The sequence below is a fragment of the Mustela erminea genome, chromosome 19 (assembly GCF_009829155.1).
Source record: "Mustela erminea isolate mMusErm1 chromosome 19, mMusErm1.Pri, whole genome shotgun sequence".
Classification (NCBI taxonomy): domain Eukaryota; kingdom Metazoa; phylum Chordata; class Mammalia; order Carnivora; family Mustelidae; genus Mustela; species Mustela erminea.
Window position 1 is genome coordinate 47769069 of NC_045632.1, and position 14728 is coordinate 47783796.

General features: G+C 48.4%; 1 protein-coding gene across 5 annotated transcripts in view; it reads left to right on the plus strand.

Annotated features, from left to right (window-relative positions):
• The window catches only part of HYDIN (HYDIN axonemal central pair apparatus protein), a 379729-nt gene that overhangs the window by 272270 nt on the left and 92731 nt on the right, over window positions 1-14728 (plus strand). For all 5 annotated transcript variants that reach the window (XM_032326077.1, XM_032326076.1, XM_032326075.1 and 2 more), the window contains 5 exons: window positions 2043-2222; window positions 2676-2849; window positions 5399-5569; window positions 9752-9966; window positions 13137-13274. In XM_032326077.1, coding sequence (XP_032181968.1) covers window positions 2043-2222; window positions 2676-2849; window positions 5399-5569; window positions 9752-9966; window positions 13137-13274 — 878 coding nt within the window. The remainder of the gene's footprint in view (window positions 1-2042; window positions 2223-2675; window positions 2850-5398; window positions 5570-9751; window positions 9967-13136; window positions 13275-14728) is intronic.

Below are 14728 nucleotides of genomic sequence, written 5' to 3' on the forward strand. Positions count from 1 at the left end.
GTGCCCTAAAAGAGGTAGGGAGTGGGGGTTCACACAAGGAAGAGGTTGGCTCTCCATGGTCCTCAAGGCCAAATCCCAATCATAAAGCTTGACTGTGCTCTTATAATGTGCCCTTCCTGGCCCAGTGTCCCTGAGTTACCCCATCATACACCCATGGTGCTCCCTTGTGTGCACTTGACCTTCAAGGCTCCTGGATGACCTGTAGCATGATGCATGCTTCTCCTTCCTGCTTTCCATGCTCATCCCGGAAATGTGCCCTCCATGCTGTTACTCGCTTTCTTTCTCTGTGTAACAGTCGTCGTGTGTGTAATTGTTTTCTTCGTGCCCGTCTGCCCCCCAAATGAGAAATCCCCATAAAGACAGTGATCACACGTTCCCCATCGTAGTGTCCAATAAATGTGTGCTGTGAGAGCAAATGAATGAACTGAATAAAGTCCATTTTGTCCCACCCTTGAGCTTACCTTGCCTCTCAAGGAAGCTGATCAGAGAATACTAGTTTGTCCTTTCAGGACAGAGATGAGAGAAGACCTCTCCCTGCATTCTCCTGGTCATGTCATTGAGCACTCTTGGTACTCAGATGCTAGAAGTGCCATCATGGAGACCACAGACTGGGGGCTTAACCAACAGAAGTTTATTTTCTCACACTATAGGAGGCTCAGTGTCTAAGACCAAGGTGTCAGCAGGATTGTTTTCTTCTGAACCTCCTTCCTCGACTTGTAGATAGCCATCTTCCCCTGGTGTTGACATGGTCTTCCTTCTGGGTGTCTGTTCAAATCTCCTTTTAAAGACCACCAGTCATACTGGAGTATGGATGGAATAGGACACCCATATGACCTCATTTTAACGTTATTTGCCACTTTAAATACAGTCACATTCTGAGGTATTAGAGAGTTAGGATTTCAATGTAAGAATTTTAGGGGAACCAATTAAGCCTATAACAAGCTGCCATGATGTATGTTCCAAGAATGGAGCTGAAGTGTGGTACACAGATCACTAAAACAAGACCCTGTGTTTGAGAGCCCCAGGGTCAGGAAGGAGGAGTGAGGACAGATACTGACACTCAAACCCACTGTCATGGAGGCGGGCGGCGGGGGCACGGGGGTAGAGAGCTGCAGGCGCTGCCAGGTACAAAGGCGTCAGGACCTCAGAGAAGGGCCCTGTCACTCTCGTCCCCATCCTTACAACAGTACAGTGACAGGTTCATTTTTTCATTTGGCCCACTGAAAGGTGGCGGAGAACAGGGACCCAGGGGGCCAGAGGGGACCGGGCAGGTGCATACTCTGCTTTTCCCCAGGGCTTCTCTCAGCGTCTGCTCCCTCTGCTCTCATGTGCAGACTGTCCTCCCGGCTTCCCACGCCATGGCCAGCAAGGCCGGTCACAGGAGAGCTCCGACCTCTCTGCCTTAGATGTCAATGCCCCACGCCTCCCAGGAGCAGTGTCTTGGCCCCCACCCCGGGGGGGAGGGGGGACCATTTTGTGCAATCACAGCCCAATATCCCCATTGGAATTGTGAGATAGTGCCAGTGGGGAAGGCGCTGGGCAGGCAAAATGGTAGATGTTCTTAGTGAGGCCATGGACAAATGTTCATGACAAGTTAAAGGGGAAAACAGGCTACAATTGGGATATACACTATAATCCCAAGTTCAGCTTTGAAAAAATGAGAAAGGAACAGTCTGAGAACTTGGAGCTCTCCTATTCTGGTATCATGAAATGCAGTTGCAATCACCATTTCTTTGTCTTTCCGTCTCTTTTGCCGATGAATTTTCTAATTCCTACTCTTCTGAATTTTGTAAATTCCCTGAAACAACGGTATAATTTTTGTGGGTTTTTTTTTATGTTAAAATGTAGAAACACTCTGGGCAGGGAAAGTTCTTAATAGCCAACCGATTGCCGTTCTCATTTCTTGGGGTTGGCTAGTCCAGGGTGATGGTGACCGGGTCAGTGATTCTCCACTTTATCTCTCTTTCATTTTGTGTCCCCATCGTCCCTGTCCCCCTCCCAACTCTTCTGCATGTGTGTTTGCATCCTTGGCTCTTGGGCAGAAGAGGAAGACGGGCTGTCGTCCGATCTGGGAACCTCGGCCAGTACAAAGAGGACCTCACTGAGCCAAGGGATCTCGGTCACATCCAACCTCGAAGAGCGGCACCTTCCCACGGCCGAATCCAAGACCTACCCAGATGAAGAGGAAGATGACGAGAGCCTGGAAAAAATCATGTTTCAAAGTAAACAAGCATTTTAATGTTTTGGTAACAGTTCTCCCTATGCAGAGTTGAGAAGACTGTCCGGTACCTCTTTACTTTTCTCCTGGCAATGCACCCGCAAGCCTTCTAGCCCTGCTGGGTGTTAATTCTGCATATGAATATGCCATCATATTTATTCAGCCATTTCCTGTCATGCTGCAAATTCAGCTCGTGTCTAGTATCATTTTTTTCAGCAGGGCACATTCCCCCAAAACAGAGTTAACAGTCAGAGAGTATATTTCAATTCTAGCGGTTGTGGACAAACTATTAGCCAAAAAAGTCACTGCCATGTGAGGGAGTGAGAATACTTGCAGCAGGTGATTTGTAAAACAAAAGCGTCGAAGAAAGGAAAAGTTGTTCCCCTTTCCACTGACCGTGTGAATCCCAGGCGTGTCCACATGCACTTACTTACACACGTGTATTTTTACTTTGCAGCTGACAAGTTACAGAGCGTTGACAGCCACTCCACAGAAGAAGTTGGAGAAGTCGAGAACAACCCAGTAAGCAAGGCGATCGCTCGCCACCTGGGCATTGATATTTCCTCAGAAGGCCGCATATCCAAGAACAGGAAAGGCATCGCCATTATCATCCATGGGACGCCCTTGTCCGGTATGCACGGCCCTGAAGGGTTGCCCCTGTGGGGTTTATGGTGAAGTTCGCATATGTAATTTTTGAGACAATAAAAGACTCTTCCATTTGAAATTTATATACCACAGGACTATCCCCAAACTACTCAATTGCCAACGTCAGAGATACAGGGTTAGAGAAAGAGCAGGGACCCCTTATTTTTAATTAATACATCTCTGACTTGTTTGAGCTTATATTCTTTCAATAATTTAAAAACGTTAAACTATAAAAGAAAAATCCAAGACCTGAAATCATTTAAAAAGAGAGGGGAAAATATGTACAAATCTTTTGAACTGGCCACATTCCTTCTATAAATTTATCTTGGGAAAATATTTAATGACGCAGACGAAGATGAACAGCGTGGCTGCGCGCTGCAGCATGGCTTGCCGTAATGAAAAACTGGAAGCAACTGAAGCATTCAGTGCAGAAGACTGGTTACTTAAGCCTCAGTACATCCGTAGAGTAAATTAATTTGCCACTAAAAGTAGTGCCGCATGCACCCTTGTTCATAGCAGCGTTATTCACAATGGCCAAAAGCTAGAAACAGCGCCACTGTCCATTGACAGGTGAATGAGAACACGAAATGTGGTCCAATAGGCTATTACCCAGCCTCAAAAAGGAGGGAAATCCTGACACCTGCTGCAACATGGATGAACACTTAGACATTATACCAAGAGAAACCATCACCCAAAGACAATTGCTGCATGATTCCACTTATATAAAGTACTTAAAGGAGTCAGACCCGTAGAAACAGAAAGGAGAGTGGTGGTTTCCAGGCACTGGGGAGAGGGAAGGAAGGGGCCTTATTGTGTGGTGGCTACAGGGTTTCCATGTGGGAAGAGGAAAAAGTGCTGGAGTTCGATGGTGGTGACAGTCACACCACAGTGTGAATGGTGTAAGTTACACCACATGTAACTTACCCATACACATACCCATGGTCACGATGGTAAATTTTGTGTGTTCATCACCACAGTTTTTTCCAAGTGCCGTAGAAGTATGTTGAATGAATAGAAAGATATTCATAATACATCATTTTAAGTGAGAAAAAAATGTCATCCTTAGGATTTGCAATCTGTCTTAATTTCCTATTGCCGCTGTGATAAGCAGCCACACACTTAGTAGGTTGAAATAATATAAATTGATGTCCTTTCTGAAGATCAGAAATCTAAAATGTGTCAGGAAGGCTGCATTCCCGCTGGAGGCACATAGGAGAGGATCCATGTCCTTGTCTTTTGTAGCTTCTAGAAATGTCACCTGCATTCCTTGGCTCAGGGCCCCTTCCTCCATCTTGAAAACCAGCATCATAGGGGCGCCTGGGTGGCCCAGTCGGTTAAGCATCTGACTCTCGATTTCAGCTCAGGTCCTGATCTCAGCGTCATGAGATCATCCTCACACTGGGCTCAGCGCTCAGCAGGGAGTCTGTTTGAGATTCTCTCCCTTTCCCTCCACCTTCCCTGCTCATGTTCGTTCTCTCTCTCTCTCTCGCAAATAAATAGCTAAATCTTGGGTGTGGGGGGAACCAGCATTGTAGTGTCTTCCAGGGTCTCTTCCTTTGCTTCACCATCATATCCCCTGTTCGGACCGGCCTTCCTGCTTGTCTCCTGGAAGGACCCTTGGGGTTACCCTGGGCCCACCCAGACAAGGGAGGATAATGTCCCGTATCAGCATCCTTAGCTTAATTGCAACTGCAAAGCAGCTTTACCACCTAGGGTTAGCATTTCCACAGGCTGCGGGCATTTGGATGTGGATATCTTTTGGAAGGGTCTTTATTCAGTCTACCACAGAGCAGGTTTCTTTTTTGTAAGAAATATAAATACATGAGTTGTACATGCATACTTAGCAGCCATAGGCTAACTGTAATATCTCTGGCTGAGCAAATTTTGGATTTTTTTTTCTTTTCTCCTGTTTATTTGTGTTTTCTGCTTTCTTTTTAATGAGAAGACATTTTGAAATGAGAAAAGATCCACACAAGTTACTCTTCAAACCAAAAAATCTTCCCATTAGAATCAAAGACAGTAGAACTACAAAAAAAAAAATTCTTTTAATATTTTATTTATTTATTTGAGAGAGAGACAGAAAGAGAGGGTACTCAAGAGTGGGAGGAGGGGCAGAGGGAGAAGCAGACTCCCCACTGAGCAGGGATCCCGATAGGGGACTTGATCCCAGTACCAGGAGATCATGACCTGAGCTGAAGGCAGATGTTTAACCAACTGAGCCACCAGGAACCCTTAGAGCTACAAAATTTTTAAAGATCATGAATGAATCACCTTTTAACTGAGGAGAAAATTCAGAGAGGCTGCGTGTTGCCATCACGCTGTGCACGGCTCACTGGTGGTAGAATGAGAACCAGAATCCATGTGGTTCTGGTCTTGCCTCTGTTTTCTGCTGCCACATCTGGCCATATTCGAGACTTAAAAGCAAAGCACTTGGAGAGATCACTTTATAGCGGTCTCCATTCTAGAAGCTTCTTCTGTCTAGAACACTGAGCTGCTGAGAGCCAGGAAATTCAATCTCCTGACACTTTTTTGCAGGAAAATCAGCCACTGCAGTCAACATGGCCAAATACTACAATGCAGCCTGCTTGAACATTGACTCCGTCGTGCTGGAAGCCATCTCCGATGGTAGCAACATCCCGGGTATCCGGGCCCGGGAGCTCTGCATTAGGGCTGCCATAGAGCAGTCCATGAAGGAAGAAGAGTCTGGTAAGACCCATTTCCCCTGACTTTCTGGGCTCAAGTGCCCAGCACCCCTGCTGCTAATTCCCATCTTCTTTGTGTCCCACACTGAACTTCTCCCCCCCACGCCTGGCTGAAGGCTGACTTAAAGCATGCTGCCAGCTTATAGCCCAAGGAGGAATTCTCTCCACCAAGCGTCTGCAGCGCTCCATGCTGCCCGGGACAGGCACACACTTGGCACTACAGGAAACAGGACAATGCATAGGATGCAGCTTCCACCTTTGAGGGTGGCCCATGGAAGGCAAGCAGACAGGGATTTGTTCAGAGTAGAGGGAAAGAACATGACAGGAGGGCAACTTTGGGATGGCTGGGTTCCACCAAGCGTGATCTCAGGAAGTTTTAGTGGAAATGAGCTTTGAAGGAAGCAGGTGAATGTTGACAGGCAAAGATGAAGACAAGGACATTCCAGCCCAAGAAAGCAAGAAGCTGACAGTCAGTCAGAGGTGGGGAAGTGGGCGGAGGCCCATTATAATTGACCTTGATGCCTGGATTATGAATTTGGGTATTATTTTGAAGGAACAGAGGAGTCAGGTGGTTTTCACCCTCGGGGAGAAGCGGCCAGAGAGTCACTGTGGAAAAGCAGCAGCCCTTGTAACGTCTTATAAAGGGAGCAGTGGACATGCTGAGGATGAACAGGCGTGGGCCAGCCGCCCCAAGGAGGGCTCTCGACGTCCCAGGCAGTCACGTCAGGAAACCAGGAGAAGAGCGATGTTGTTTACCAAACTAGGAAACATGGGAGGAGAAGAAAGCTTACTGGCAAGGAAAATCAATTGAGTTTTGGACCTCACTGTAATAAGGCCCGGTGTGGCCTACATGCCAGAGGTTGGGAATCCCGGTTCCATCGGGTTGTCTAAGAACCTAGGAGGCAGGACAATGTGAAAATATACCGAAGTAGAGTGACTGCTCCGAGCGGAACCACTTTTATATAAATATTCATAACAGCATAACGTCAGTTCTTTCTTTCTTTCTTTTTTAAGATTTTATTTATTTATTTGACAGACAGAGATCACAAGTAGGCAGAGAGGCAGGCAGAGAGAGGAAGGGAAGCAGGCTCCCTGCTGAGCAGAAAGCCCTCCGCGGGGTTTGATCCCAGGACCCCGGGATCATGACTTGAGCTGAAGGCAGAGGCTTTAACACACTGAGCCACCCAGGTGCCCCATTTTCTTTCTTTCTTTTTTCTTTTTTTTTTGAGAGATAAAGAGAGCAGGGGGAAGGGCAGAGGGGGAGGGCGAGAGATCACAGGCAGGTTCCACACCCAGCATGCTGTCTAATGCAGGGCTCGATCCCACGACCCCAAGATCATGACCTGAGCTGAAACTGAAAGTCGGACACTTAACCAACTGAGCCACCCAGATGCCCACAAACCAGCATCTGTAATAGTGTACCGTGTCTACTAACCTGTTGATAAAAGTGGCTGGGGCTTTCAGGCATGTCCTCTCCTCTTAGTACCTCTGCATGGGATGCTTAGAGAAATAGAGGAGTCTTTGCCGGGAAGATAACAGAAATAGCTTTTTAGTAATGTAAGGAAGGAAAAATAATTTTCTCTCTGTTCTTCTGAGTTCTTGGCTCTATAATAAAAAATTCATAAGAAAAAAGCAAGTTTATTAACGTTTATCTTATGTGTACGCAGGAGATACTCAGGAAGAAATGAGCTGGCTTACAATTTTGAATTAAATACTGTCTTCACGGGGAAAGAAGAGGAGGGAGGTAGTCCTTGTTGGGGAGAGCAAATGAGTTTTAGGGAAGATGAGTAGACCCACAGAAGAACCGATGAGGGTAGATAGCGTGGTACATCCCTGGTGGATGTAACTGCCAGCGTGTGGCTTTGGGACAATGGAGTTCCCTTTGGACGCCTCTCTTTAGGCAGATAAGGGAAGTTAAGAGAAGTCTTCTTCCTGTGTTTGCCCACAGCTCAAGTGCCCACAGCTCAAAAGATAACAGCATATTCTGAGATGACATATCCAGAACTCTGCTCATCGTATTTTGGGGGTGGCCTAGTCTACCTTCAGTGGGAACTCCAAGCTGCATCACAATTCTGGTTCTCTTAGATTTTTGCTTCCTTTTCTCTCAACTAAACTACACTTCACAGAGGTCTATGGAGCTGTGTTGGTGTCCCATGACACACTGGGGATTCCAGTTTCCAATCTGAGAGGGTAATATCAAGCTAAAGACATAACTGGGGGAGTCTTCCTCAACAAAATCAGAGGTTCAACTGCTGGAAGAGAGGAAACCAACTCAGAAAGCTCCAGAAAGGAGCACCTGGGTGACTCAGTAGGTTCAAGCCTCTGCCTTCAGCTCAAGTCATGATCCCGGGGTCCTGGGATCAAGCCCCACATCGGGCTCTCTGCTCAGCAGGGAGCCTGCTTCCTCCTCTCTCTCTGCCTGCCTCTCTGCCTCCTTGTGATCTGTCTGTCAAATTAAAAAAAAAAAAAAAAAGGAAAAGAAAAGAAAGAGGAGAGGGATGGAAATTGACATTGGGGAACACTTACATTTTAGGACGAGTGGGTGAAGGAGAAGCCAGGAAGTCCAAGAAGGCAGAGTGAGGAGGCTCAGAGGGCTGGGCAGTCAGGAGAGCAGGGCGCAGGGAAGGCAGGGAGGCCGGCTTCAGAGCCCCGATGGTCTGGGGGACCATTGCTGACTCATTTGTCTCTTAGGCCCTATGACTGGTTCATATACCACTTCCACGACTTCCTTATTCTACTGTCTGCCGACCCCGCCAGAATGTCGGCTGGACGCAGAGATGCGTGAGAGTTCTGGTCGCTGCGGTATCCCCAGCCCCTAGCACAGAACAGACACAGAGTAAAGACTTCCCAAAATGTATCGAATCAGCGAGGGAATGTAGTCAGAGATTCCATGAGCCCTGAGAGAGGGCCACTGTGGCTCACAGTTCAGAGGTCACCGGGCGCTTTGGAGAAAGCCCTTTCAAGGGAGGGATTAAGCCCAGACCTCTACTCGCGGCACGCTGTGGACGATCCTGCCTGTCCCACACCGCAGCCACTGGCCACTTGACATGTGACCAGTCCAGACTGAAGTGTGCTGCCAGGGTGGTTGTTGGAAGAGGTGGTATGAGTTCAAGGCTATTCTATACAATAGCAGAGTAACCATTTTATGTGTTGTTCGCATGTTGAAACAATCACATTTTGGATATAGAGGGTTAAAGAAAACACACCATGAAAAGCCATGTGTACTTTATTAATGCAGCTACTAGAAGAGTTTAAATTACATACATATTATGTGTCCGTTGACAGATGTGGCCCACACTACTGTTTTCGAAGTCGGGCTGTGAGGGAAAGAGAGGGGGTTGTCATGATGATGTCTGGAAAGAAATGAAAGACTGGCTTTTTTAAGATAGGGCAGAATGACGGCAAGGACCAGGAAAACTGAGAGCCACAGAACAGCCCAGAAGAGACTGCACAGCCATGGCGGGGGGGGGGGGGGTACTCTGGACCAGGTGAGTGGGTGCGGACAGCGGGAGGCCAGCACAGTCATTATCGAGGCAGAGCCGGAGGGGGCGGTGACGGGGCTGGATGAGCGCAGGACTGGCCTGCAGATCTCTGGTTCAGTTGCTCTACTGGTGGCTGCAGGCTCTTTGCCCCTCTGCCCCCACCCCACCCCCCGCCACCTCCAGGGGCAGTATGCAGTCCTTGTACCTATAATCACCTGCTGGGGGAGAGACAGAGGGGACACATGAAAAGATAGAGCGGGGTAAGCCCAGTGACAGCTCCCAAGGGTGTTCTGAGGACCTATTTGCTGAAATATGGTCACGGAGGAGTAATGAGCCTTACCGAGTCTGCCCGTGCACTGGAGAACTGTGGCAGCTGCCTGGGCACACAGTCGCATCACCCCACCTTAGTGCTGGGGTCCTAGCGCACCAGCTGTTTCAGAAGCACTTGCCCTCGGGGCTGGAAGAGAATGTGGGGCGACTAACACAGGATCCAGCAGGGACATTGGGTGCTGGAGAAACCCGCATTCTAGCCTCAGGGCCTGCAGCCTCTTTTCCCAGCCCTTCCCAGATGGCTGCAGGCGGAGATGGCTTTGTGGTCCTCAAGAGAGTCACACCCATCATACTGGGTGTGGTGCCATCCTCACCATCATTTCCTTGCTCTCCTCGGGTGATTTTTAATATAAATCTACTCTCTCTCTCTGTAGCCCAGGAGGCTGCTTCGGGCCAAACCGCTGTGGGACAACTACGTCTAAGCAGTGAGACGCTGGGCAAGCTGACCTCAGATTCCACGCTGGTCACCCCCGAAGTTAAACCTACGAAGCCACTGCGCGGAAGCATGGTGATCGCCAAAAGCAAGACGGAGAGCCACGGCTCCGGGTCTCAGAAGCAGCATCACCAGCACGCGCCTGAGACGCCGCAGGTACAGATCAGGGCTCCCCTGGCGGAGGGTTGGGGTCCTTCCCCCTGCCCTTCCTCCTCAGCATCCTGCAGCCTTGGCAGCACGGCGTCGTGGCTGGGGGTGCCCTCTCCAGGCTCATGGTGCAGGCGCTGGCAGGCATGCTCCTCTGGCAGGGGTTCAGCAAGAACTTTCACATGAGGCACTGGCTTGAGTGCTCGCAAAGCAGAGATAAAAGAAGCAAAATCCCTGTGCTCGCGCTGCACCAAGCATCCGATGAGGGAGATGACTGCACATACCCGTATCTGCAATAGAATGAGATTGGTGACAAAAGATGTTTGTGAAATAGAATTGGGGTGAACCATATGAAATGGCCAACAACAGCAGTTTCCTACGGCTCAGCCTAATCCTACAGGAACGCTGAGGATGAAACCATTCGTTTCAACTGCAGGGGCTGGGGAGGCTGCACGGGAGTCTGTGAGAGTGTATCAAAGGCACCAGAAAATCCCAATTGTGACCCCAAACCCCCCCTTTTTTTAAAGATTTTATTTATTTATTTGACAGAGATCACAAGCAGGCAGAGAGGCAGGCAGAGAGAGAGGAGGAAGCAGGCTCCCCGCTGAGCAGAGAGCCCCACGTGGGGCTTGATCCCAGGACCCTGAGATCATGACCTGAGCAGAAGGCAGAGGCTTAACCCACTGAGCCACCCAGGCGCCCCTACCCTTTCAATAAATAGGGAACTTAGAACCTATTCAAGACCACCCCATCCCCCATGCGGCTGCCACAGTGTGACAGGACTCAGGGTTTGGACAACAGTCGCCTTATAGGAGTGCCTCACCCAGAATTGGCTGTTTGGTTTTCCAAAGCTCTCCTAAAGCATGAACTCTCCAATGACTGGAGTTTAGTCATGTTGCAAGTGGGAAGAAATGTGTACTAGATCATATAATGAAGATATGACCTGTAATATAAGGTCATTTATTTATAAATCACCATGTTATAGGAGAGCACCTGTTGGAAATCCTGGTCTTTTGAATGACATTTAATCTGACATTCACACTTCTCCGTTCCACGACCTCCTCAGGTACTCACTGCCATGGTCATGTTCTAGAACGGGTTCATCATTACCCATAAACTCCAGGACCTCTGCCTTACACTTCCTACTTCCTGACCACCATCTTCTAACTTTCCAGATGACTTACTCCAGGAAGTAATTGGTCCCATGCAAACCTTCAGTCCATATCTTCACTGCCTGCCCCCTCTTCGGTTGTTTTCTTGCCCCGTTTGGGATCCGTGACTGTCCCTGTAGGCTCTGCCTCGCCTTTCCTCTTCTGCATACTCTCCAAGCAAAAGTTCAGCCCTGGTAAACCCAATTCTCCACCTCCTGAGGCAGGGTGGCTGAACACAGCCAGAGACAGACCTCTGAATTCCGGCAGTCATGCCCTCTCTCCCGCTTGCGTTGTGTCCCACCTAGTGACTCCTCCCCATCAGCATCGATGCATGTTATATGCCTCCTGTCTTTAAAAATACTGCCCTGAGGCCCCAGACCACCCTCCCGCTATTACCTCCTCCAGTCAACTCCTCTTCACAGCTCTTCCTCCAAAGACTCGTCACAGGCCTTCCTCTTCAGCCTCACCACATACTTCCTTTGACCTATTCCAGGGAGGCCCTTGTCCTTACCACCGCTCCTCTCAAGGACCACTTCTCTCAAGGTCACTGCCGTTCATCTTGCCAGATCCCACGGCCAGTGTTCTCTCCTCATCCCCTGTGACCTCACAGCAGCTGATAACTCCTCCTCCTGGAAGCACTTCCTGGCCATCAGAACACCACACTCTTCTACTTTCCTTCTGCCCCATTAAGGACTCCCTCCACTCCTCCAGCTTCTCCACCTCCTCCAGCTTCTCCACCTCCTCCAGATCCTTAGGATTTGGGGCTAGACTAGAACTGAGGCATCTCCATTTGTTAACTACCTTTTCTCCATAGGTGATCTTATCCAACTCATGGCCTAAGTACTTAAATATTTTCAGTATGCATATGACTCTCAAATTTCTATTTCCAATCCTAATTTCTTCCCCAGCTCAGGTGCATACATCCAAACTCACACTGAATGACTTAGAGACCCCTCAAAATTTACATGTTTGAGAAGTGATTCTGGCCCATTCCCAAAATAGAACAAGTCAAAAAAAAAAAAAAAAAAAAAAAAGCTCTTCCCTCAGTTTTTCCTTTCTTAATAATTGACTTTACCATTTTCCAACTTGACCAAGCCAACACTCAAGGAGTCATTCTTGGGGCCCCTCTTTCTTTCACATTCCCTTCCAAGTCCTCGGGGAATGGCATGTGAGGAAAGCGTCAACCACGTCTCCCCACCTCCACCATGACCACCCTCATCCCTGCCACCATCATCTCCTGCTTGGAGCATGGAAACATCTAACTAACTAACTAACTAACTAGCCTTCCTGTTTCCACTCTTGTCACCCAAGCAGCAGGCACAGTGGTCTTTCAAAAATAAAACTCAGATCACACGTCTGCCTGAAACATGTCAGCAACTTCCCATAATACTTGGAATAAAATCCGAATTCCTCCCTGGGGTCTACAAGCCCTGCATGTTCACACCTGACTATGTCTTCAACTTTAATGAAGCCTGGCCCTTTTCCCCATCGCTCACTTAGTCTAGTTACACAAGGCTCCCGTGTGCTCCCCAGATCCCAGCAAGCACACTCAGGTTCTTGTCCAACTCTGTCACGCCTCTCTGTCCCTTTACCTCATGCCGTTCTCCCTGGCACTTGCCACTCCTTGAGACTGTTGTTGATTTGTATATTCACGTCGTCCTTTTCTGTCTGCCCCGCTAGTCCATGTCCACATGGACAGCAACATTGCCAGCCTTCTTTGTTGTATCCCTAGTGCTAGAGGGGTCCGTCGTGCACAGTGGGTGCTCAATTACTATTTCTTGAATGAACAAATTCAGGGTGTTCAGTACATACACAAAGCAGCTTCCATGGTGTCCTGCCTGAAGCTCGCAGCAGTTCTTTAAGAAAGACAGGAATTTTCCATTCTACAATGCAATCCCCATATTACGGATGAGGAAATGGGGCCCAGAGAGATTTCAGCATTTCCATGAGGTCACATGGTTTGTATGTGTGAGAGCTGCTGGGACACCAAGCTGGATTCTAACTCCTGATCCTTCTCTCGCTCCACAGGTTTCCTCCAGCCCCCTCCCTACAGGGCCCGCGCAGCGCCGGCTCAGCGTCAGCCCCAGTATCGGAGGTGAGACGGGGCTTGTGAGCTGTGTGCTCCCCGAGGACCTGCTCACCCAGATCCTGGCTGAGCGCATCCAGGTGGGTCTGTGCCCCCACCCCCACCCCTGCACAGAGCTACGGGGCTCCCACACCATCCCTGTGCTGGGAGCTGAGGTTCCGATCCATAGCACACCCACAGCTGCTCAAAATCCAGGGGCCCTGGACAGGAAGGATGGGTTTCTTCGTCCCCAACAGCCATTTGCTTGTCCTTTTGACATCCCTGGTCAGTCCCGGGCCCTGGTGCAGCCTGAAGCCACACGCTTTAAAGTTCTAGTGAGCAGGTTACATATTTCTTTAAAAAATCAGTCATGATACAGCCCTCTGGTAGCGTAGTAAAAATCATCTCATGGAGTCACGGAAAGTTAGAACTTCATTAATTTCTATAAAAAATCATCTTCAATATGTTATTCAGTGAGAAAAGCAGATTATGAAATAATGCATAAAGCACAAGTACATTTCTATAAAAGTATTTCTAAATGTGTATCATACAGACCTAGTAAAAACTCCCAAGGCACGTGTAAATGCTTATCTTTGGTTAACAGGATAGTGGATTTTTAGTTCTCTCCTTACATTTCTGAATTACTTCACAATGGCAGATTGCTTTTAAAGTCAAGAAACGCATTAATTGTTTCCATTTTTTTTTTTTCAGAATGTGTTGTACAGTTAAAAGAAAACAAGATCAGCAGGAATGGGGAGGGTACCACTTAAGCCTGTTTGCTGCTTATGGTTTCCAGAGAGCTAAATTGTTCACCAGGCCCTGGAGTTGTCCGTTTGCCTAGGTTTTTTCAAACTGGGCCACAATAGTAGTTGCACATTTAAATAGAATGAAACAGGGCCTGAGCTTCCCAAGAGGAGTGTTAATAGAGGAAATGACTCGTGTTCAGGTTTAATGGCGACTGCGCTCAAGGTGCTGTCCCCTTCAGTGGATGTGAGCCAGGCGGGCCAGTATATGTGCAGGTGTGCCACGGGCCCGGGTTAAATCTCGTGGGGCAGGCAAAGTGGCCCCTCAGAACTGACCTACTTAAAACACCCATCCTGGATGAAACATGGAATTTTGCCTGCTTCTTTCATTGACAGTCTTGCTACAAAGAAAACAAAACAAAACAAAAAAACAGCAGTTGCAATAAATGGTGTCTTTAGTGATGTAGTTGATTTACATTCTGACACAAGATTCTTGCCTCATCAAAAACCAGTAGAGATAGGACACCCGGGTGGCTCAGTAGGTGAAGTGTCTGCCTTCGGCTTAGGTCATAATCTCAGGATCCTGGGATCGAGCCCCGCATTGGGCTCCTTGCTTAGCGGGGGCCCTGCTTCTCCCTCTGCCTCTGCCCCTCCCATACATACTCACTCACTTGCTCTTACTCTCTCTCAAATAAATGAAATCTTTTTTTTTTTTAAGATTTTATTTATTTATTTGACAGACAGAGATTACAAGTAGGCAAGAGGAAGCAGGCTCTCCGCGGAGCACAGAGCCCGATGTGGGGCTCGATCCT